The 24547-nt window shown below is 38.6% G+C and overlaps 1 protein-coding gene across 9 annotated transcripts in view; it reads left to right on the top strand.

Moving 5' to 3' along the window:
* TTC13 (tetratricopeptide repeat domain 13) overlaps positions 1-24547 on the top strand; it is a 73156-nt gene that overhangs the window by 33887 nt on the left and 14722 nt on the right. For 4 of the 9 annotated variants that reach the window (XM_031000751.3, XM_031000745.3, XM_055373191.2 and 1 more), the window contains 10 exons: positions 4561-4677; positions 5626-5736; positions 11275-11357; positions 13256-13397; positions 13661-13835; positions 16042-16198; positions 19822-19952; positions 20494-20626; positions 21534-21626; positions 23958-24041. In XM_031000751.3, coding sequence (XP_030856611.1) covers positions 4561-4677; positions 5626-5736; positions 11275-11357; positions 13256-13397; positions 13661-13835; positions 16042-16198; positions 19822-19952; positions 20494-20626; positions 21534-21626; positions 23958-24041 — 1226 coding nt within the window. Of the gene's footprint in view, positions 1-1207; positions 1301-4560; positions 4678-5625; positions 5737-11274; positions 11358-13255; positions 13398-13660; positions 13836-16041; positions 16199-19821; positions 19953-20493; positions 20627-21533; positions 21627-23957; positions 24042-24547 lie in introns of all 9 variants that reach the window. The other 5 variants (XM_055373209.2, XM_055373213.2, XM_055373207.2 and 2 more) reach the window with 2 other exon arrangements.

The following is a 24547-nucleotide window of genomic DNA, read 5'->3' as shown; positions in this document are numbered from 1 at the left end:
TAGTGCAGTAGGACTTAGAGTTTGAGTTCCTTTCACAATTATTAAAGGTTGATGAAAGAACAAAAGGTTTTTTTAGGCATGTAAAATTTATTTTTATTTGTTATATTTTATACTTTTTGCACATGGGTGTAATATCTTTGTAGCTGTAATCAAATTATTCCCCTTATTTCTCTGAGGAAGGCTGGAGAAGGACTATAATAATCATATTTTACACAAACAAAGGTACTATGGTATAAAAATGAAGACTCCTGAAATTATATAGTAAATCACGAAATGGTGTAAGTTCAGCTTTCCAAATTTTTAGTCTAGGACATTATATGCAAACTTTTTCTATTGTCTTATTGTATACTAAAAATATTTGTGTGAAATTGTGCTTTGAGAGAAATACCACTTTTGCAACTTTTACATTAAAATATTAAAAATGTTTAACATTTTTATTTTATTACAATTTATAAAATATTACAGTTAATATTATACTAACCTTGTGCTGGCCTATTGGAGAAACTTTGTGTATTTGTATACTTCGAGACATAGAGGACTGAGAATGAATTTAGAATTGGGAATGATGGAAGTGCTTAGGAAGGAAATGATATTTTACTCAGAGCATCAATAAATGACCAGGTTGAAGTTGCAGTAGTAAAGTTCAGAGCTGCCTCTTCCTAATTCTCATCTTTTAAAATTATATATCTTGAGATTAAATTTGCATGTATATTTAATAAAAAGTTGCACATGCATTTTTAATGTAAAAATAACGTGCAAATGTTAAAGAGAACTTACCTAAACTTCTTAAGGTATAGATTTATAGGCTTATGTTTTTGATAGACACTGTCTTGACCCATTTCTGTTCCCCCGTTGCCACAGGTCAGCCTCATTTCATGTGCTGGTATCCACATACTCATCCATTGAGATTCGTTGATTCCATGTTTAAGTAGATTAAGTTTAGATAATATCCTGCCATCTGTGGAATTTGTGATAGGTAGCCGGGTCTAACATGTTATTGTTGAGTAAGTAGGTAGACTTGAGTGAGTTAAATAATTATAATATCATGACTGATTTGACATGGCACATCTCTTACGTAGAAGTGAAGTTCATATTTATTTTTAAACAATTGGTTACATCATTACTAAATTATTAGTTTTCTCAGAAAATTTTTTCAGCCTGGTTTTGAGTAACAGTATGTCTCATACTAAGCTAATGCCTTTTCAAGGACATTAAGAATGCTGAGCTTGCTCTGTTCGAACTGAGCCGAGTAATTACCTTGGAACCAGATCGTCCAGAGGTATTTGAGCAGCGAGCAGAAGTGAGTGTGGCTTTCTTTTTCCCTCTGTCGTTATTGGATTAGTTGAATCTCAATTTTTTTCCTATTACTTTATTATTTGTAAATTTTAATGCTCCCTTAAAACTCTTATGTTTTTCTATGTCGGTACTTAATGCCTTTAAGCATGGTTGAAATTAATAGAAAACTATGGACTGAGTGATATTCCTGAACTAACATAGAAGAATAAGATTTAGTATGAAAATATGTGGTTGAAAATATTTAGTATGAAAATATGATGTGTACTACTTCTATAGATATTCATTGAAAAATATAACATAATATTTGTGTTATATTTTGAAAAATATAACACACACAAAAAACACAGTTTCATCCATGTCCCTACAAAGGACATGAACTCATCATTTTTTATGGCTGCATAGTATTCCATGGTAATATGTGCCACATTTTCTTAATCCAGTCTATCATTGTTGGACATTTGGGTTGGTTCCAAGTCTTTATGTAACAAACCTGCACATTGTGCACATGTACCCTAAAACTTAAAGTATAATAATAATAAAATTTAAAAAAAACACAAAAAATATAACACAAAAATATAACACAAAGGAAAAACACATAATATTCATTGAAAAATATAACACATAATATTCATTGAAAAATATAATATTCATTGAAAAATATAACACATAATATTTACTGTATATGTGACATACTTTAGCAAGACTTGATATGACTGTTAGGTCAAACTGGAATTCACAGCCCTTGGAAGCGTTCATTCTGCTGATGTGTATGTGTGTAAGCACTTAAATGTAATTCTTATGATATAGACCTAGGTGCATGGATACATAGATCAAGTGAGGATGATGACAGCCACATCTTAAAGGAACTTGACATAGAGACAGATAATATGTGGTGAAGATGCCATGTAATACTGGCTCAAGTAGACAGAGGAGGTGCTTCTTTGAGAAGAGAAGAAGGGGAATGTTGGGAGTGTTTGCTGAGGCCGTCGGAGGAAGCGAGGCTAGAGCTGATCCAGTCCCATGGTGTGGTGGGGACAAGATGGAGGAGAGTGTTCAGCGTAGGGAAGAGAGTCTGTACAAAGGCATTCTGTTTTATGTTTTTAAGTGAAATGTGTTTATTTTACTTTCTTAAAATAATAAGCTATCTAGGCTTCATATGTGTTAATGTATTTAGTCTGAATAAAACAACTTTTAATCATCTGATATGATCTCATAGTTGAACTAAAGAAAAAATTACTTTTTATTTTCTCTTTTGGAAGAGAAAACTAGTAAAGGAAGTGCTAAAGGTATAGGAATTTAAAAACTGTATTTATGGTATTTTTGTTCTTAAGATTATTGTGTCTTACAGTTCAGTCTCTTAAAGTGAATTTTTGTTTTGTTGGGGATTTGGCTTTTTGAATAAAATCTTTCTCAATGAATGATTTAATTTCTTACCTCTTATCTATTTTGAATTGTAACCCTAAGGGTTAAGTGACTATAGTTTATCACTGCATGAGACTTGCTGGTATTTAGTTGGTGTTTAGTGGCTAATTTGGTGACAAATTTGGTAATCATCTGCTTCTGGGAGAAGGGACTGATGTTTTTTCCCCTATATTACTCTGGTTTATGTTAAAATCTGGTAAATCATGAATTAAGTATATTTAGGTAAGAATTATTTAACAGGTCTTTACAATTTGCATATCTAATAAAAAACTGTTTATCAAAAATGGCATTGGTAATTAGAAAAATAATTTTTAATTGTCTTAAAAATGTATAATAATATTCTCTTTTTCTGGCATTGTTTGGGCAATAATGTTACTACATACTGAATTTTCCAGCTAAATTATAACATACCATTTATATATGTCAGAAATCATTTTATGAGTAATCTTTCACTTTCATGCTTTCTGAAATATTCTATATTTGATGAACATAAATTAACTTTTTAAAGTTACTCATTATTATCATATTGATTGTTGTGCTGGGGTATGGTAATTCAGTTATGTACCTAGGGGTTGATAAACTAGGGAGGGATGATTTTCCTTCCCAAATACAACCCCAGCCCACTGTGCTTTTTGAATTCTCAGACATATATTCAATTTTTTTCCTCTTTCTGAGCTATCATGCTTACTACTGGTGATAGGCCTGCCTGAATCCTCTTTCTTGCTGGTTTTAAACTTCTGTAGAGTAGGAAATTATAAAATTCGGTAGAAATAACCTGTCTAGTAAGGATAGAATAGGCTGGACATGGTGGCTTATGCCTGTAATCCCAAAATTTTGGGAGGCCAACACAGGAGGATTGCTCAAGGCCAAGAGTTCAAGACCAGCCTGGTCAATGTAGTGAGACCCCTACCTCTGCAAAAAATTTTAAAAAATAAATTAGCAGAGCATGATGGCACAACCCTGTAGCCTAAACTACTCAAGAGGCTGAGGTAGGAGGATTGCATGAGCCCAGGAGTCCGAGGTTACAGTGAGCTATGATTATGCCACTACATTCCAGCTTGGGTGACAGAGTGAGACCCTGTCTCTAAAACAACAACAAAATAAACCCTAATTTAAGGATGTTCATTCAGGATAAAGTGCTTGGGCTTAATTGCATGAACACTGATACCCATTTTGGATTTTCTTATGTCTTTTTGGTTTACTTTTGCATTCTGAACTGTCTTCTATATTTTCATGTTGCCTGAATACAACTGATTGCTGGCTCAAAAGAGCTTTTCCAAACAGGCTTGCAGATATTTTTCCTCCTACTTTGCAGATCATGACTCATGAGTTAAAAGTTGTTACACAAAAGGGCTTAAAGAGCATCTGGAATCTTAGAAGTTGTCATTCAGCTCTTCTTACCATAGAGGACAGAGCTAAAGACCATGGAAGACTCTAATCTGTGTCTGATAATTTGTGTATTTTAATGGTTCAAAGTTATCTTTCAGGTTAATTTTGACATCTTTGTGTATAGATGCCAAATTTTGATTTAAAAGATAAAATCAAGAAAAAAAATCACATTGCAAGAAAAGCAACATCTGATACAACCCAGAATGTGAAATAGTGACAAGGCAGTTGCTGCAGTCATAGTTCATCAGCCTCCTGCTTGACTGGACAAAGATTAGTGGCACCTCAGCTGGTTGACTTTGAACCCCACCGCATAATATATGGGGTCAAGGATTGCAGCCTGCTGAGAGTAATTTTTGAGTGGAGTATGGTGAGGTGGAATTGAAGAGTCAAAAACATTGGGATTTTAGGGTTGGTCATTGGTATTCTTCCTGATTACATGTTTGGGATTTCTAGATTCTGTCCCCTCTGGGACGAATTAATGAAGCAGTGAATGACCTCACTAAAGCTATCCAACTGCAGCCCTCAGCACGGCTGTACAGACATCGGGGAACCCTGTACTTCATATCAGAGGTGACTGGTTTTTGTCTTGAAGTATTTCTTTTTATGATGATGAAGATTTCATTTTTCCCTTGACCTCAGAAAGTGACTCTTTGATAGATTTTGGCTTTGACTATTTAGTAATATGTCTGTGTCATAAGAGTTATAAAAGCATTTTCTGTAGCTGAAATTAAACCCAGTGGAGAATATTAAGTACTAAAAACATTTTCTTGTTTGAGCTGTCAGCAATAACTAATTCTGGACTGGCATTTAAAAAAAGAGAGAGAGAGATAAATTTAGTTTGTGGATTGTATGTCAATCTTTCTCGCAAATGTCCTCATAGGGAAGCAGGTGTGCATGTTGTCAATGTGATTATTAAACTTAGCGGTACAATTTGAATTTCTTTGGGTTTCACAGCCCAAGAAACACACCCTGAACTAGCATGGCTTTCCAGACTGTAGCTTCTCTATGTAAGTGACCCAAGCCTGACAAGGTTGTCTTTTATCATCAGAGTGGCATTTATGATTGCCACAATTATTTCTGTGGCTTATAGTACTTTAAATAACAATTTTCTGTGCCAAAGAAAATATATTAAAAGAGTCTCAGCATAACACATTTTAATGTTAATCTGTGGCATAATTATTCTGGAAATATCCAGTATGATAAAATGCTAGTACCAGAAATTTCTCTAACAGATTATTACCATAATACTATTTGAGATACTTTTTTTTTGTAGTTGAGACAGAGTGCTTAAATTAAACCTTTGTTTTTCTCACAATCGCTTTTCTTAAAAAACTCCCAACTGTTTGAATGAGTAGTGTAAGCACTTAACCAATATATAGTGTCATGAAATGTTTCCTTTAAAGCCAAAAAGGGCAGAGGATGAATTGAGATTTTTTTTCTCTACCAGCCAAAAATTAGGAAATGTTCACATATCTAATGAATACTATTTTATTTTTCCCCCCACTCTCCTTTTTGTAGGACTATGCAACAGCCCATGAAGACTTTCAGCAGTCCTTAGAACTGAACAAAAACCAGCCTATAGCTATGCTATACAAAGGTTTAACTTTCTTTCACAGAGGACTTCTGAAGGTGAAAGTGTTGTGCATATGTGTACCATATGATGACTCTGCTTCTCTTTTGTGGGTGGGAGGAATTTCGTTTGATTGATGGCTGGTATTTATTATTTATTGAGCTCCTACTCTTTGATGGGTTCTTGGAGGGAGATACAGAAAGGGAAAGGATCAAAGGTTAATAAGTGGGAGAAATGATACTTTACCTTTATAGAGGATACAGTTTGCAAAGCTTTTTCCACATATAATTTATCATATGGTAAACATACTCAAGAATGTAATATAAACAAAGTGCTTTGAAAACGTAGATAAGAAAGATTCATTGGAACTGCAGAGTTAGAGAAAGTTCCAAAGAACAGGTGGACTTTGTCCTGGAGCTGGAAGACTGAGTAGGATTAGGGGGTGGAGGTGGGAGAGGAAAAGCCCTTCAGGCAGAGAGGAGAGCGTGGGTGATGACTTGGGGAGATGGAAATATGGGCAGTTCACAGAGTGGGAAGTAGTTGGGTATAGTTTAAGGGGGATGAAGCTGGAAGGTCGGTGGAGGGCAGGTCCTTATCCTGGAGTACTGTGCTAAGCATTTTGACTTAAATTTGCAGACCAGAGGATCTATAAATTCTACGTTGCCAAAATGCATAGGTTCCAGCACTGAGACCAAATCTGTAATTTAGGAAGTGGATTCTGACAGCGTGGTGGCTGAGGAGATGAGGGACAGAAGGACTGACTAGGTGACATTGGTTGGGTCTAGGTCAGTGGGCATGAAACTTGACCCAGCTCCTTGAGAGACCACAGGAACAGGTTGGGAGACCCTTCTTTGATTGACTGTATTAGTATTGCTTGAGGACTGCCTGACTGCTGGGCAGAGGAGGTAGAGGGAAACAGGAAAGCTATCTGAACTGACTGAAAGTATGGGCAGAAATGTGGCCTCCAGCCTGGCCCTTCCTCCTGCCTGGGCACTCGATTCCATGTTCTGAGTCTGTGTGGGGAACCCACTGTGAGAAGGCTTGTGCCAGGAGCCGGGGGCCTGGAACCTGACGGGGAGCTGCCTCTCTCACCTGGGCCTCCTTAGTGCCGCTCAAGGCCTGGCACACAGTAGGTGCTCTCACACAGGACACATCCAAGCTACCTGATGGAAGACAGACAGGCCTGAGAACGAAATAGAGGCAGCCTGCACAGCCAAAAAGCAATTCATTCTGATAGGAGCCCCAGAAGGTGGTACTTAACAAGAACTTTGAAGGCTGTGAAGAAATTTAGTAATGTGTGGCAGGGATATGTATTCTGCAGAAAGAACAGACATTTTATTATTGAAAGAGGTTTGAGGATCTGACATACATATATTTGGGTTGTGGGGAGAGTGTTTACCTGTGAAAAGGCTGCACATTGCAAATCCTCAGTGTTAAGGGCAGTGCCTGTCACAAAGTAGGTGCTCAATACGTATTAGTGCAATAATGAATTTCAAGGACAGAGCATTGAAGTTGATGTTGAATGGTCTTGGTTTGAGCTCTCGCTCCAAGCTCCATGGGCAATCAGTTTCTCCTTCCATGTCTATAAAGTGGAAACAATTCTACTTTCTGCCTCTTGGAGTGATCGTGAGGATTCAATAAAATACTCTATGTGAAAAGTACTTTGTAAGCTTTAAACAGGAATCAAACATTAATTATTATAGATTATTTTATCTGTGAAAATTTAAAGTTTTACGGATTCTAAAAGAAAACTCCCATCCCACTAAAAACCAAACCAAAAGGAATTTTGCAGATTCTATTTCATAAACCTCACATTCCTTTTGGAAGTATGTGGAGGATACTCCTAATAAAGACCTCTCTCTCCCCTCAGGATTCAGACTGGCAGCCGCAGGCTTTGAGAACAATTTCTTAAAACATGCTTTGAGCAGCTGCCAGATAGACTTGTCCAGTTTATTTTGTATCTGCTCTCTGTTCCTCTCATCTTCTCTGACAGTCACCTTAAATTTTAAAAACTCAGAACCTCGGTACTCTACTCAACTTATATCCCTTGGATATCTCATGGAGGAGAAAAAGATTACAAATACAAAAAATACCAACCTATTCATATTAAGAGGTTGAAAATATTTTTAAAAGTAAACAAATGCAAACGGTTCCACTTTTAACATTGTTACTGTAAAGCCAGGTTTAGGAACATGGATGGGGCTCTTTGGGGTATTTGAAAATGAGAATTTTTCAGAAAAGAGAAACTAACTACAAATTGCACAAGAACTGAAATTCAGTTTGATTTGCTTTAGATCTGCATGATAAGAACCTAGAAACAGTGCTTTCATTTTGAGCATTAAAAGCCCCTCAGCAAACTAGTCCTACCAAGTTATTTGGTACTCTGTCCTTTTCACCATGCTCATAAGCACAGCATCAGCAAGTATAATAGATGGGAACTCTTGCTTTGCATTTTTATAGATCCGCTGTCTGAGGAGGTTAGAGTGGTTACTTACTGACTCCTTCATCCCAACGGCATCCCCATGAGGTATAGAGGGAGTGGAGGGTATCCCTGTTACACAGATTGGAAAACTGAGTCGGTAGTGAAACAGCTGAATTAATAAATGAACTTTGTCTAGGTTTTTCTATTTCTCTTGTTAACCACAGAGACAAGTATTAAATGGACCAATGAGTTTGAGCTACCTTTATATCCTAAAGGTGGTCTCTCTTGGCCAACATCAATTTAGAAATTAATTGAGTGGGTGATTGCTTATTTACTATATGATGTAATACGTTAGAAGTATATTAGGCAATATTACATTACAAATTTTACAACTATCTAATCCAGGGGTTATATCAGGCATTTTGGATCTTCCCAGGGAAACAACAAAAACTTTTCTATTGAATCCCATTGTTTTATCTATGTTGTAAGGACATTTCACAAACCGTGTGTCCCAAGCACCATCAGTCTTCACTTTGAGAGTTTTCTGAGAGTGTTCTCTTAGTTACAAGGAACAGCCCTAGGGTGGTGGTTGCCTGTCAACTAGTAAGAAAGATGGGGACTGAAAATGGTGGGATGGCATTTGCCAAGCAAATTAATTCAGAGCCAGTTCATATGCTTAGAGATTGATTCATTCAAACGTAGTTTCTTTGTTCCCAGCGCCTTAAAATCTTGATTCTACTATGTCCCCTCTTTGGCAGAATGAGGTAGAGAGCTGTGCAGTGATTAGACAGGAACCCCGAAACCAAAGACTCTTAAAAGCTGAAGAGAAATCAGACTTTGAAGAACTGTGGCGTCCAAGCATGCTGTAAGTGGAGTGGGCAGCCCCCTGGGCGTCTCCACCTAGCTGTCCACAAGCACTCCAGACTTAACATGCCCCGATGGGCTCGTTATTCCCTCCTGCCCCACCCCATCCCCACCTGCAGCTGCCCTTTCTCCTGTACTTCCTTACTTGGTTAATGTTCTTGCCACCCACCCAAGCTCTTCAGCTTAAAAGCTTCCTACCCTTTCTTCTCCCTCATCTCCCATACCCAGGCAGCCACCAAACTCTGCTGTAGTTTGCCTTTCAAAATGTCTCCTGAGGTTGACCCTTCTTTTCTCTCCTCAGAGACACTTCCTTAGTTTGAGCTTTCATTATCTCTTGCTCCGACTACTGCAGCAGCTCCCTAATTTGGCTCCCTGTCTCCATTCCCTTCTGTCTCTAGTCTGTCTTTGTTGCTGCTAGTAGTAATCATCTCTAAAAAGTACATTTCCTGAGGTCATGCACCTGTGTGAAGCCCCCTAGTCCTCACTGCCTACACTGCTTGGCCCAGGAGGCCCTTCCTTTCCTGGCCCAGCTTCCCACGTTAGCCTGGTCTCCCATCTTTTCCCTCTCCACTGCACCCACCCACCCATGCACCCTGCACTCCTGCACCATTTCTGAGTGATCTGTGCCACTGTACAGTACTATTTCCCCTCTTCAAAATGCCCTCTTTCTTTACCAAATTTCTTTTCATTCTCCAAGGCCCAACTCAATTGTCACTTCCTCCCTGAAGCCTGTTCTGTTACCCCAGGCTCAGTTAGTGGTTTCTTTCTCTTCATGCTCAGAGACTTACTTATATCTCTATTGCAGCTCTTAATTTGTATTCCGATAACCTGGTGACACAATTGGCTTTCTAACTAGACTCCATTCTTAGAGGACAGAGATAATGACTGGCTCATCCTTGCCTTCCCTGCACCTCACACTGTCTCTGGCACATAGTAGGCGCTCAATATATGTTTACTGAATTAAGAATATAGTGGTAAAGTCTTAAAAGATCAAGGTTACACCATGGCAAGAAGCCTAACTAAAAGTGATCTTTAACATTTCTTAAATGTTAAAGTTTATCCATTCTCATCTCTCTACCCAACCGTAGATATTCAGCAGGAGTCCTTAATTAGTAGATTGTCATCCCATTGTTGCCTTTGAAGAGTTTGCACACCAGCCTGTCTTGTCCTGCTGTCTCCTTTCCAGAGAAAATCAAGGTGCAGGGAATGAATGCCTTTTTGAAAAGAATTAGAATTGTACTGCTTTTGCAAAACAATTTTGTGTGCCTTACCAAATCATTAAATATTTATTGAGTGCCTACCATGTACAAGGTATGTGACATCTTCAGTAGTTTTCTTCTATGAATTATCTAATCAGGTGTAAAATTATCTAAAGTCATGTCTTTTGCATTAAAGCTATTAGAGATCATGATGCTTTATAGCAGCTAACTTTAGTAAGATATGTCTTTTCCTTAGGAAAAGTGTTAGTAAGCTATATAGTCGTAATTTTTTTTATTGCAGTGTATAAGTCACAGTGAAAAGTACATTTAATGTTGGTTTAAGCCTAGGTTGTTTCTACTTAAATAGAATGGTACACTTGATTAATAGTTTTCATAGATGGAGAGGGAGTTAGGCAGTAGCCAAGTACACCATGCATTTCCAAGGATAGCTTCCCAAAGGATAGTGCCTGCTTAGCAGTTCTCACTTTCTTAGCCACAGACTTGGTGTTAGGCCGACGGAAGCTAACCCCAAACACCTCCAACTTAAGGTTTTTGTTTTGTTTTGTTTTGTTTTACTTTTTCTTTTTCCTTGTAGATCATGGGAATCCTTCAGATGGTGAATCTAGGAGCCTTTTTGCTTGTTTTAGGAACAGTTTCACATTGGGTTTTCTTTTTTGTCTCTCGGTTCAATTTTAAATGTTGCCAGTTATGATCATTTTAAATTATTTCACACAGCTGTTAGGCTTGCTTTTGGTCCTAGGGCCTTTCTTAATTAAGGATATGATACTAATAATATGAAGGTGAAATGATTAGTATTCAAAGTTTTAATGAAGTAGCTAGTAATGAAGTAGATAAAATGGAAAGCTGATTTCCCATTGTAAAGGGGAGAAATTTAAGGCTCGTATTTTTCATAGTAATGCATTTGTTTACTGAAATTAAATCCTTCTGACTTATAGTTTATTGCATTTTCTGCCTCTCTTTTTTAAAAGTCCTCCTATTTAAAAGAAAATCTGTCAGAGACTAGGATATGTATTTAAATCCTTTTATGATTTAAGTGAATCTCAATTTTAACAATTATGCAAATGAAATAATTTTCTCTACACTTTTTACAGGAAGCTATTGAATCCTTCAAAGAAGCTTTGAAGCAGAAAGTTGACTTTATTGATGCATATAAAAGTCTAGGGCAGGCATATAGGTGAGTAAAATAATAACAGTTGGGGTAGGAGGGAGGCTGAAGAGTGGGGAGACAAGATAGCTTCACATAATATTTAAAAGAAATAGTATTTCTTAACCAAAGGAGATGGGTATTTTGAATTGTGCAAGTATGTATAGACTTGTTGATATTTTCTCTGAAATGCAGAAAAATAAATTGTATCAGAGGATGTCATGATGCACAGTATTCTCTCTTAACTTCAGCGTGTGTATTGGTCTAGAAAACGTTCATCCTTCAAGGGTTGTTTTGAGTAGTGGCATTGTAAGCTATTGGGGTGTAGACGCTGCTGCTACTTTCTTAGACAGTAACTAAGGTAAATTTCCTATGATCTCTTTGAAGAGTCCTAGAATGAAGGGATGGAAAAGTTGTGATTATAATGTACATCTACTGAGAATGAGAAGTTGTAACTAGAACTTGGCTTCCTGACCCCGTGCATTGCCCTGATGAATAAAGCCATTGTGACTTTTGGCTTAAAAAAAAAAAAAAAAGTAAGCCGGGAGTGGTGGCTCACCCCTGTAATCCCAGCACTTTGGGAGGCTGAGGCAGGCAGAACACTTGAGGTCAGGAGTTCAAGACCAGCCTGGCCAACATGGTGAAACCCTGTGTCTACTAAAAATACAAAAGTTAGCCAGGCATGGTGGTGGGTTCCTGTAATCCCAGCTACTTGGGAGGCTGAGGCTGGAGAATCGCTTGAACCCGGGAGTCAGAGGTTGCGGTGAGCCAAGATTGCACCACTGCACTCCAGCTTGGGCGACAGAGCGAGACTCTATCTCAAAACAGGAAAAAAAAAGTATATTGTGTTATGAAAAGGAGGTAGGATGGCATGAGTGAAGGAGCTCATGACTTAGTTCTGCCTTGGTCGTTCTGCAGGTATGAGTGCTTAACTTCCCTGAGCTTCTGGCTTCTCACTTGTAAAGGTGCTACAAAAGCTAGAAAAGAAAGACAGCGACAGAAAGTCCCTTTATTAGGTACCTTATTCAGGAAGGATTACATTCAAGAGCTTATTTATCTGATAGTTTGAGGAGCTCTTATACTAACTTGGAAGAAGTGTGTTTGGATTTGTTTGGGGTTTAAGGGATGATATTTGTGCTTCCTGTCTCACAGAATTATTGAATATAAATTGGAAACAGATTTGAAAGCACCTTGTAAAGTGCTGTATGAATGTAAGCAGGAATTATATTTTTAAAAAATGTTCACTATTTATAGAGAATTGGGTCCCGCTTTTCAGGAGGTGAAGTGGGAGCATCGCCTGAGCCCAGGAGGCTGATTTCAGCCTGAGCAATGCAGTGATACCCGGTTTCTAAACCTATTTAAAAAGCAGATAAAAAGCAGATTGATCCATAACAACCATTTCCATCCTGGAATGGTTACAATTCTAAAATACACTTCTTTTTTCAGAATTCTAAATTATATAATGATTTACTAGATTTTAAGCAAAGCAACTTTGGTGACCAAAAAAAAAAAATGCATTTTTAAGGCTATGAATTTGAGAATGATGAACTGTTTATGATTATAATTGGTATATTTTTTTCCAAATGGGAAAAGTGTGTTTCTATCCATATATTAAAATTTACACAGTTTTTAGGGTTTGGGACTCATTGTGAATAATCAAGGAGAGGGGTTTGAATAAGCGTCTGCCTTTGGAAATCAGCAGATGAATTTTCCCCACAGAATTTCAAGAGCTCTGTGGTTATCCTATGAGCTGGTGAGATTTAGAAGTAAGTGAAATGTAATGTGTCAGAGGCTATAAAAAAGCAACAAAGGGAACACCCCCATCAAGGTGTCTTGTTTACATATTGGTCCATAATTCTGAGGATAGCTTATTCTGTATGTTTCCCGTAATATCTATACTGTATTCATAACTATTATTAAATACCTAGAGAACTGGGCAATTTTGAAGCAGCCACTGAGAGCTTTCAAAAGGCACTGTTGCTCAACCAAAATCATGTGCAAACCCTCCAGCTCCGGGGAATGATGCTCTACCACCACGGCAGCTTACAGGAAGCCCTTAAGAACTTCAAGGTGAGCATCCATAAATAAGAACACTGTAATTGGAATTACTGGATTATTCTTCAGTGAAGTTTAGTGAAATGAATAGAGAAGGGGGACTGAGAATAGTGTTTCTACTCCAACAAAAAGAAAGAGAAGAAATCATTGCTCTTGTCCTGTAGACTAGTTTACAGGTCTGGTTTAACCTGGAGGGAAAACTAATTCCAGAGTAAAGAATAAAGCATTTCAAAGTTTTCCTAAACTGTGTTGATACTAATGCAGCATTTTGTCCTCAGCGGTGTCTGCAGCTAGAGCCATATAATGAAGTGTGCCAGTATATGAAAGGGCTCAGCCATGTTGCCATGGGACAGTTTTATGAAGGGATAAAAGCACAAACAAAAGTTATGCTGAATGATCCTCTCCCAGGCCAGAAAGCTAGCCCTGAGTATCTTAAAGTAAAGTATCTCCGAGGTAAGTCAGAAAATCACAGAATTGTTGGATTTTCATGCTCAAAGCTGTAGAAATCATACTGCTTGACTCTTTCATGTTTCATATGAAACAGTGGAGTCTGAAAGAGGCCAGGTGACTCGTCCACAGCCACACCTTGTCAGTGCTAGTGTCGAGACTAGATGTTTCTATCTTCAAAAGATCAAAGGCATTTTCTACCACTTTTAACATTTTTATTTTCTAAAGTTAAAACATTTTTTACTTAAGTCGAAAAGCCATATTTTGAACTAAATGTGACAAGCATCTGGAATATTTGTGTCTCATCACATCTCATCCAAGAATACAGGAAGGGCAGGAAACTGACATTCTGTGAGGTTCTTACTGTTTTTTTGTTTTGTTTTGAGATGGAGTCTTGCTCTGTCACCAGGCTGGAGTACAGTGGTGCAATCTCAGCTCACTGCAACCTCCGCCTCCTGGGTTCATCCCATTCTCCTGCCTCAGCCTCCCGAGTAGCTGGGACTACAAGGGTGCGCCATCATGCCCAGCTGATTTTTGTATTCTTAGCAGAGACAGGGTTTCACCATGTTGGCCAGGATGGTCTTGATCTCTTGACCTCGTGATCCACCTGCCTCGGCCTCCCAAAGTGCTGGGATTACAGGCGTGAGCCACCACGCCCAGCTGGTTCTTACTGTTAAATGTGAACTTGGTATCTTTGACTTGTCATTCCTTCATATCAAAATTCTCATATATTTTGGAGAAATATGAGGTGAGGAAGAAAGCAAATCTTGCAGTTACCCTTTTATTAGTTGTAGTTTTACTCACCTTTTATCTCCTGTCTCTGAAGACAGTTTTTTTTATTAAAGCCTACATTCTTTTTTGTTATTGTGAGCCCTTTATACCATGACTGTCCAAAATAAAAAAAGGTGGAAAGCTGTGTGTGTAATTTTAAATTTGTGGTAGCCACATTAAAAAAGTGAAAAAGAAGTGGAATTAATTTTAATAATGTATAATTTTAAATTCAGTATACCCAAAATATCCGTTCAATATATAACATAATTAATATGAAGCTGCTATTCATTAGATACTTTACATTATTTGTTGTTCTAAGTCTTTGAAACTGATGTATAGTTTATGCTATAGTACATCTCAATTTGGATGTTAAATTTTCATTGGAAATACTTGATCTGAATTTAGAATTTATAATATTTATAGTTAAGAAAGTAGGTTCATATGTGTAAGTTGTTCCAAACGCACTGAAGTTTTCTGATGATTGAATCAAGTATCAGTTTGTAAGTTTAAATTAATTCAAATTAAATAAAGTTTAAAATTCAGTTTCAATCACCCTAGCCTCATTAAGTATCCAATAGCCAGGTGGCTAGGGGCTACCTATTAGAGAACATCTTTCTTCTACCTGAATTACAATTCCCTTTTTTCTGGTTCAGTGGAGCTTGCGCTTGTGAATTATAGGCAGAAGGGGCAGGTACTCTGTACTTTGGGTTTTTTCCTACACTGCTTTCATAGAGATAAGCAGCAGTCCATTAGTCGGTTGGTGAAATTATATACCCAATTAATCTATATACCAGTTGACAGAGTACCAGGCTCTATCTGAGACTGAACTTGGATTCTTAAGCTCTGGAATTGAAAACAATGAGATTTTTAGTGGTTTTCCTGGAAAGGTGATTAAAATTTAGCCAAACTAGGCCGGGCGCGGTGGCTCACGCCTGTAATCCCAGCACTTTGGGAGGCTGAGGCAGGCGGATCACGAGGTCAGGAGATTGAGACCATCCTGGCTAACACGGTGAAACCCTGTCTCTACTAAAAATACAAAAAATAAGCTGGGCATGGTGGCGGGTGCCTGTAGTCCCAGCTACTCGGGAGGCTGAGGCAGGAGAATGGCTTGAACCTGGGAGGCGGAGCTTGCAGTGAGCCAAGATTGCACCACTGCACTCCAGCCTGGGCTGGAGCAAGACTCCGTCTCAAAAAAAAAAAAAAAAAAAAAAATGTAGCCAAAGTAGACCCAGACTGACTGACTTATATTTGACCTTGTTATCTCAAGTCAGTGGCAGGTTACCTCTATCATATACTAATAGTGACTTACTAAAATTTAGAAACTCTTTAGAATTCTTATAATTGAAGAACAGTTTGTTACAAAGTATTTGTATGGCAGCTAGCCATAAGAAAGTTTCTTTAGCAGTATTTGGATATGTCAGGTCTCATTTCCTTTCTGCAGAGTATTCTCGATATCTTCATGCACACCTTGATACCCCCCTTACGGAATATAACATTGATGTGGATCTGCCTGGAAGCTTTAAGGACCACTGGGCTAAAAATTTGCCTTTCCTCATAGAAGACTACGAAGAGCAGCCAGGGTTGCAACCCCACATAAAGTAAGTGCTTTAAATGAAGATGATTTTTTTTTTCCTTTCTCAAAACTGAGCTATAAGCTGGGCATGGTGGCACACTACTCCCTGCTACTTGGGAGGGTGAGGTAGGAGAATTGCCTGGGGCCAGGAGTTCAATCAAGCATGCTATCCTTGTGCCTGTGAATATCCATCCATCGCACTACAGCAACACAGCAAAGACCCCATCTCTAAAAACAAAACAAAACAAAAAACACCTATAGCAAACATCATTTTAACTTATGAAATGGTAGATACATTAACATTACCATTGGGAGTCAAAGCAAAAAGCCCAGAATCAGTGCTTCTCTGTAATACTGAACTACAAGTCCTAGACAGTGCACAGAGAGAAGAAAAAGAAATCAGTGATATGGATTAGAAAGGAAAATAGAAAGCTGTCATTGTTTGCAGATCACATAGTTTTCTACAAAGGAAACCTAGAAGATCTACAAATTATAGGAAATGATGAGAGTTTAGCAAGCTCATTGTTTATAATCGATATACAATAATCAGTTACATTTCTATATATAAGCAACAAAAATATCATTTATAGTAGTAACAAATACTTAGAAATAAATCTTACAAAATCTGTATAAAATCTGTATGGAGATCACAAAACTTAATTGAAAGTTACTAAGATAAAACAAATAAATGGTGAGAAATACTATGTTCATGGATTGGAAGTTCAGTAACATTAGTAGGCCATTTATCTGCAAATTAATTGTATATTTAATAAAATGCCATTCAGAATCCCAAGTTTTTCTGAGGCACTTGTTAAGCAAATTCTGTAAATTGTATTGAAGAACAAAGGACCAAGAGTAATCAAGATACTCCCAAAGAAGAGGATGCTGAGGCTTGAAGGGGAAGCTTCTCATCTTACCAGGTAGCAAAACTTAATATAATAATGAACAGAATGGTATTGGTGCAGGGATAGACAAGTGGACTAAGGAAGAGAATAGATAACTTAGATAAATGGGAAAGGTGTGTTAGAGATCAGAGTGGGACTGGTTAAGATGTGGGAGTGGGCCAATTAGGTTATTTTATGGATAAAATAAAATTGATATTTGTGATGGCATAGTAATCTAATTCCAAATGGATGAAAATCTGAAGTATGAATGGCAAAATATTTTAAACTTTAGGAGGAAATATAAATGAAGATGTTTATGACTTTGGGGTAGACAAGGATTTCATAAGAAGCACAAAGCATAGATCTGAAACAAAAAGATTGATAAATTGGACTACCTTGAACCTAAGAACTTCTGTTCAACAAATGACACCATAAGGAAAGAAAAATAAGCCCAAATTGGATAAAGGTACTTGCAAATTTAATAACTGACCAAGAATTAGTGTCCAAATTTATGAAGTATCACTACAAATTAAAAAATAAGAGACAACCAATAGAAAAGTGTGCAAAAGACATGAACAAGTAATTTTACCACAGGGAAAACATGAATGACAAACATGAAGAGATACTTTAGTTCATAAATTAAGGCCTCATGAGATTTTTTTCAGCCACTAGATGAGCAAATGTTACAAAGTCTGATAATAGTAATATTGGTCAGAAGGGAGATTATGGAGAACTTTTATACTCCTGGTTAGAGTATAAGTTGCTACAACCACTTTGGAAAGCAGTTTGTCATTATCTAGTAAAGCTGAATATTCTCATACTTGATATAAGATTCTGTTCCTGTGTCTATTCAGAGAACTTTGTACTTGTGCACATATCTACCAGGAGAGATTTATACAGGTCTGCCAGCAGAATTTGTTCACAGCTAACACTGGAAATCAACCCAAATGTCCATCAACAGAAGAGTGGATAAATGTGATACAGTCACACAATGGGATATTATACAGCAGTATAAACAAATGACCGAGGCAACAATGTGGATTAATTTTAAAATGTAATGTTGAATAAAAGCAGCAAGTCAGTAAGCTGTGCTCTCACATATTTTTTCTCCCAAAGCTCATAAGCCAAACTGTAGAGTATATTGTATATATATATGTATGTAACAAACCTCGTTTTTAAAAAGGTACGTGAATCAGGAGCACACATTTCAAGAGACGGGAGGATGGGATAGGAAAGCAGCATACAAGTAGATACAACTGCATGCATTGCTCTAGTTCTTAAACTGGGTAATTTGGCTTCGTGTTTTCTTTTTTTTTTTTTTTTTTTTTGAGACGGAGTCTCGCTCTGTCGCCCAGGCTGGACTGCAGTGGCGCGATCTCGGCTCACTGCAAGCTCCGCCTCCTGGGTTCACGCCATTCTCCTGCCTCAGCCTCCCGAGTAGCTGGGACTACAGGCGCCCGCCACCACGCCCGGCTAATTTTTTTTTAGTATTTTTAGTAGAGACGGGGTTTCACCATGTTAGCCAGGATGGTCTCGATCTCCTGACCTCGTGATCCACCCGCCTCGGCCTCCCAAAGTGCTGGGATTACAGGCGTGAGCCACCGCGCCCGGCCGACTTCGTGTTTTCTATGTGTCTCAACTATTAAATGAGCAAAAATAATAAAAAGAAAATTGATTGCTCATGGAGATTATGCATGTTCTCTAACTACTCCTTTTTTGAGAAATATTTCTATGCACAAAAGAGTTAACATAGTAGCAGGTCTATGACTGCTGTCCTTACAAAGGACTGCTTGCAAGAGTGACCGTTGGTTGGTATCTGGGAACTTGGATTTCGAGGGGATTCCTACCACTCCCAAAACTAATAGGAGAGGTTCCCTGTGCCTAAACTGTGTGTTCAAACAGTGTGATTTCTATTCAACACTTGCTTTCCTTCTGGGTATCTGGAATTTGGGAACTTGCCAGGCATAAGGTGTCTGTAACCCTGGCCACTGAGTCTTTAATGAGCTTTCCTGGTTGGCAGCATTTTACACGTGTTCGCAACTAATCGCTGGGAGAATTTAATGTGTCATATATGACTTCCTTGGGAGAGGACCCTTGGAAGCTTGTGACTGGTTTCCTCCAGACTTCTCCCAATGTGCGTCTTCCCTCTGCTGGTTTTGTTTTGTAAAGGACACAAAACAAAAAATGATACTCACTATTGTGAGTATCATTATGTGCTAAGTCCACTGAGCCCTTTCAGCCAATTTCTGAGCCTGAGTAAGGATGGTCTTGGAGATCCCCAGAACAACCTGTAATTTAGAGTTTCAGTTTTTGTTATAAAAGCATCAAGCAGGTTGGCAGCTAAACAGTAGTATTTCAATGTATCATTCCAAGTATACTTGTTCTAATACAACTTGGGCAGGGTTGAGGAATGGACAAAGGGCAGAGGTTTGGTTGCTTGTTGAAAAAGGCAGTCCATTCAGGAATGTATTCTGGAGAAGTTTACAAAGCAAATAATGGAAAGAGGTGTCTTCTGAATTGCATACTAGTTATCATAGTATTCACTGTTACTAACCAGCATGTGATGGCAATTATGCACATGCCATCATAGAGATTCCCTTTTAAGCTGAGGTATGGTTGGGTGCAAAGGACTGAAGTAAGGATTATGTGGTCGTAGACTGCTTCATTAGTTTTCCAGTGAAGGAAGTGGCTGCTTCTCAGGTGGAATTGGATTACCAAATGTCTGTTGTAAAAGTCCTTATCATGTACATGATATTTCTTCCAGAGATGTGTTACATCAGAATTTTGAGAGTTACAAGCCTGAAGTACAGGAGCTGATTTGTGTGGCTGATCGTTTGGGATCCCTGATGCAATATGAAACACCTGGTTTCCTGCCAAACAAGAGAATACACAGAGGTATTCTGGAAACTACCTGAAAATGAAAATATTCCTGGCATAAGAGGAAGGGTGGTTAAGCCATGTTGTGCATTTTAATAAATTAGTATTTATTGTGCTTATTCAAATTCTCCATGTGATCACAATAGAAATGTGTAGAATCATTCAAACTGAATTCTGAAAGAAGACTGCTTCCATCCTTGGCTTTTTTGCTATTGCTGTAGTATAAACTAGAATATAGGTCTTAAGTCCTTACTCAAAATCAGACAGCTGATCCAGGGAGCTATTTCCTTACTATAGGAGTGAGGAAGAATGCAAACCTCCACTTGTTTCAGTAGGAGGCAAGTTGGGAGCAGACAACTTGAGTTGTCTCCAGTTAACTCTGATGGGTTTAATTTTAGTAGGACAATCATGACTGAAACGTGCCTTGGGTCTTGTTATATCACCAATACTTCTGACCCTTTATGTGTTGACTCTTGAGTTATCACTGAGACTCTGTAAAGTAGGTGGAACTCAGTCCCTCTAAAGTGTACTAACTCTTCTCGATATTCCTTTCTCGTAGCTATGGGTTTGGCCGCATTGGAGGTCATGCAAGCCGTGCAGCGGACATGGACCAACTCGAAAGTTCGAATGAATGGGAAGACACGGTTGATGCAGTGGAGAGACATGTTTGACATTGCAGTTAAATGGAGAAGGTAATAACATCTCAGTGAAAATAAACTATAAGTCTTATCATTGTCAAATAACGTCAGTCTGTTTTAGCTAGCAGGCTATGAACCCTGTTTTGCTTGCTAACACCAGGCCTTCCAAGTTAGGTTTTCCTCTCTAAAGTTTGTTAGAAATTGCTGGCATCTTTATTATTTGACATACACTTAACTAATATTTTCAAAATAGGAATTGATTGGCTGGGCGCAGTGGCTCACGCCTGTAATCCCAGCACTTTGGGAGGCCGAGGCGGGCGGATCACGAAGTCAGGAGATCGAGACCATTCTGGCTAACATGGTGAAACCCCGTCTCTGCTAAAAATACAAAAAATTAGCTGGGCGTGGTGGTGAGCGCCTGTAGTCGCAGCTACTCCGGAGGCTGAGGCAGGAGAATGGTGTGAACCCAGGAGGCGGAGCTTGCAGTCAGCCAAGATTGCGCCACTGCACTCCAGCCTGGGCGACACAGCGAGACTCCATCTCAAAAAACAAAAAAAACCAAATTGATTGTTGTCACATTTTCAATCACCTATTTACATGAAGCATTTTAGAAACAGTCTCTTTGAAAGAACAGATCCATTACCTGTGGTACCTCTGAATGAACTTCGCTGGACCAGTCCCTTTATAGATAATGGTGTGCCTGGCAACTAGCTAGTTTAGAGTAACCTTTGATTTTCATTTGCGTGACAAAAACTGTGCTCTGCTCCTAAACCTTAACCTTTACCTGGCTTCTCGCCTGGTCCAGCTGGAACATCTGTTTAGAATTTGTAGGTATGGACATCACATTTTTAGATATAATGGACTAGCTGTTGCTTTATCCCCACCTTTGCAAACACTTCTACATGTTTTATTTGGAATGCTTCTGAACACTTCTGGTTTTATAAAGGTCTCTGTTTTATAGGATTGCTGACCCAGACCAGCCCGTGCTGTGGTTAGATCAAATGCCAGCACGAAGTCTTAGCAGAGGTTTTAACAACCACATTAATTTAATCAGGTACGAACCTTTTGTGCATCTTTCTTCTTTTCCTAGGAGTTTATTCTCAAGACACAGGCCATGGAGACCAGGAGTGACCCATTGCTCCTTTCCTGGTGGCTTTTTGACCAGGGAACATACTGATTGACTCTGCACCTGCGGAGTCCTGCCTGCATTCCTTTCCTCTAGCCCAGCTGCAGAAAGAAACGTAGCACATGCCATACTCCTTCCCCAGGCCCTTCTGTCTGGTGTAGAGCACAACCGAAGGGTAGATTGCAGATGTTTTCCTAGGGCGTCAGTCTTTAAGGAGTCTTAAAACATAGAAAATTATTAGATAGAGAACATTACATTTACCATAATATTCTGTTAATAGTACATGGCTCAAATAAATTATTTGACAAGTCTCTTGTGGTGGAGTAAAGGCTCCCCATTCCACCCCAACACACAAAGGGCTTAGATAAATAACACTGTCTGGTAACTAAGCTGCCATCTGGGGAGGGCAAGTCAGGTTGGCTAGAAAACTTCTATTTTGTCCAGAGGCTCTGCTAGTTGGGGACATGGGTGAAATGCTCACTTCTTTACTCTTCCTTTATGTGCCTAGCTGCCTTCTAAATAAATGGTGAACAAATATTAAAGAATATCAGTTTCTTGGGGACCTATATTATCAGCCCATCTTTTAATGAATTTAATTTTAGATAAAATGTATAGATATGGTAGTTGTGTCACCTCTAAAATGCTTCTAGTTCCAGGAAGCTGAATTAAGAAAATATTTTTCTATACACCTTTGACATTTAAGTTTGGGTTTTAATGCAAATATAATTTGTATGTATATTTATTTTTTTAATTTCTAGAAAACAAATTTCTTTTCACCTTGTGACTTGTATATTCCTATTTCTCATGGAATAATTTGTGGCATAGATAGGTAGACTCAAGCAACTAACTTTAATCGAAGGCTACTGTGGATCAGCCAGTGTGCTGTGCTGTGCTGTGTGTTGGGGATACAGAAGGGAGATACAGCCCCACCTGCTGAAAGCTCACAGCAGACAGACCAGCAGACAACTACTATGCAGTGTGTTAAGAGTGAGCTGATCACATGCACAGGATGCCATGGGAACCTGGAGAAGGGGTGCCTGATACAGCCTTCTGGTGCTACAGGGCTATTTGGAAAAATGGAAAACAGAGAGAGGTGGGGTGATTAACGTGGACCCATGGATGAGTTAGGTATGGTCAGGAAACTGTGACTAACTCATTACGCCTGGTGGTGAGTTTGCAATTAAGGGAGTATAAGGAATTAAGGCTAGAAAGATAGGCAGAAGTCAGAACATAAATCATTTTATAGTCCAAGCTAAGGAATTTTTTCCCCTGAAGACAATGGTGAGCCATTCAGGGATTATAAGCAGAGAAGTAACAGGAACAGATTTGCACATTGGGAGAAGATGGCAAAATAGATTGGAGAGGAGGCAGGAACCTCGGAGGTAAGGGAGGAGGTTGGAAAATTGTGTAGTTGTTCAGGTGGACAAGTGCAAAGGCCTCAAAAGCTGTGTGGTAGTGAGTTGGAGAGGAAGAGCTAGACTCTTAGAAGATAGAATCAGGAGCACTGGTGGTGGGCTGCAGTGGGAAGGGCATGGAGCTAGAGGAAGGCCACCTTCCCTCAGGTACGTGGTTGTCCCATTAGGCCAGAGAGCACCAGAACGAAAAGTAGGTGGACATGTTTAGTGGGAGAAGTGTGGGTTGCAGGAGGGAATTCTTATTTGACAGTAACCTTTGAGGTTTGGGATGCCTGGTGGGAACCCAGGGAGCGATGTCCTGGGAGCAGTTGGCTGTGTCATGTGACTCCGCATGTTGGCTGAACATGGAGTTCTGGAAGTGAGTTTAAAAGGAAAAGATCAGAAGGGATAGAAATGTGAGGAAAAGAGTATTCAGAGTGGGTAGAGGAAAGGAGACTGCTAGTGAGCTAGAGAGCAAGACAGGGTATTGGATAATGCTGTTGGGAGAACTGAGGGAGGGGAGACGGCACACTGCCCACAAGTGATGGGATCCGTCAGAGGACGCTGATATGAAAGTCTGGACCTCACTTCAGTGCTGGGGGATTTGTCTTCCCATTGTGGCTGATCTGGCACTGAGTTTGATGCCTCTCCTGCCAGAATAGGCCCTGTGAGCTGGCAGGCAGTCTTGCTAAGACGGTGCTTTGCTTCACCACTCATTGACTGTGAACAAGCGAATTTCCCAGATTTTTTTTTCTACATTATTCTCATAGTTTCTTATTTTTTTAAATTAACTTTGAAATTAGATGTTGGCTTGAGCATATTCTTCTACAAAAATATTCTTAATTTTATTATTTTTGCCTTATAGGGGTCAGGTGATCAACATGAGATACCTAGAATATTTTGAGAAAATACTTCATTTTATTAAAGACAGAATTCTTGTTTATCATGGGTAAGCCTTTAATTTTCTCCTTCTTAGTAATGAGTTGATTTCATGTGTTTTATATTTGTTATATTTTTGAAACTTGAGAACTAAGCCTGTTGACAGGCTAAACAAGGTCCATCAAATTTTTACACAGTGTTTAGAATCGTAAAGGCTTTCACAGTCACTTTCTTTTTAATACAAAATCCATAGACCTCAACTGAAGTGTTTTTAACTTTATGTGCACTATTGTGACTTTTCTAGTCTCTTTCTTCTATAAAGCAGGATGTTTCTTTGGATTTATCTTTTAGGGATTTCAGCTTTAATACTTATTCTTCTTCACTTGAAAGGCAGGATGGGATAGACAAATGAGCAGAACACTAGGAGAAAAAAAATCTGAATGCTTAAATATCACCAAATAAATATAAAATCGGTGGAAAAACCTAGCAGAATACTTTCATTTGAGCAGCTTTAGAAAGGAACAAAACAAAACAAAACATCCACATCTAATTTTAGAGCTGGAATAGGAAAATCAG

Source organism: Gorilla gorilla, chromosome 1 (genome assembly GCF_029281585.2).
Source record: "Gorilla gorilla gorilla isolate KB3781 chromosome 1, NHGRI_mGorGor1-v2.1_pri, whole genome shotgun sequence".
NCBI lineage: Eukaryota > Metazoa > Chordata > Mammalia > Primates > Hominidae > Gorilla > Gorilla gorilla.
The sequence above is the reverse complement of the archived record's forward strand: the minus strand, read 5'-3'. Positions and strand labels throughout refer to the sequence as shown.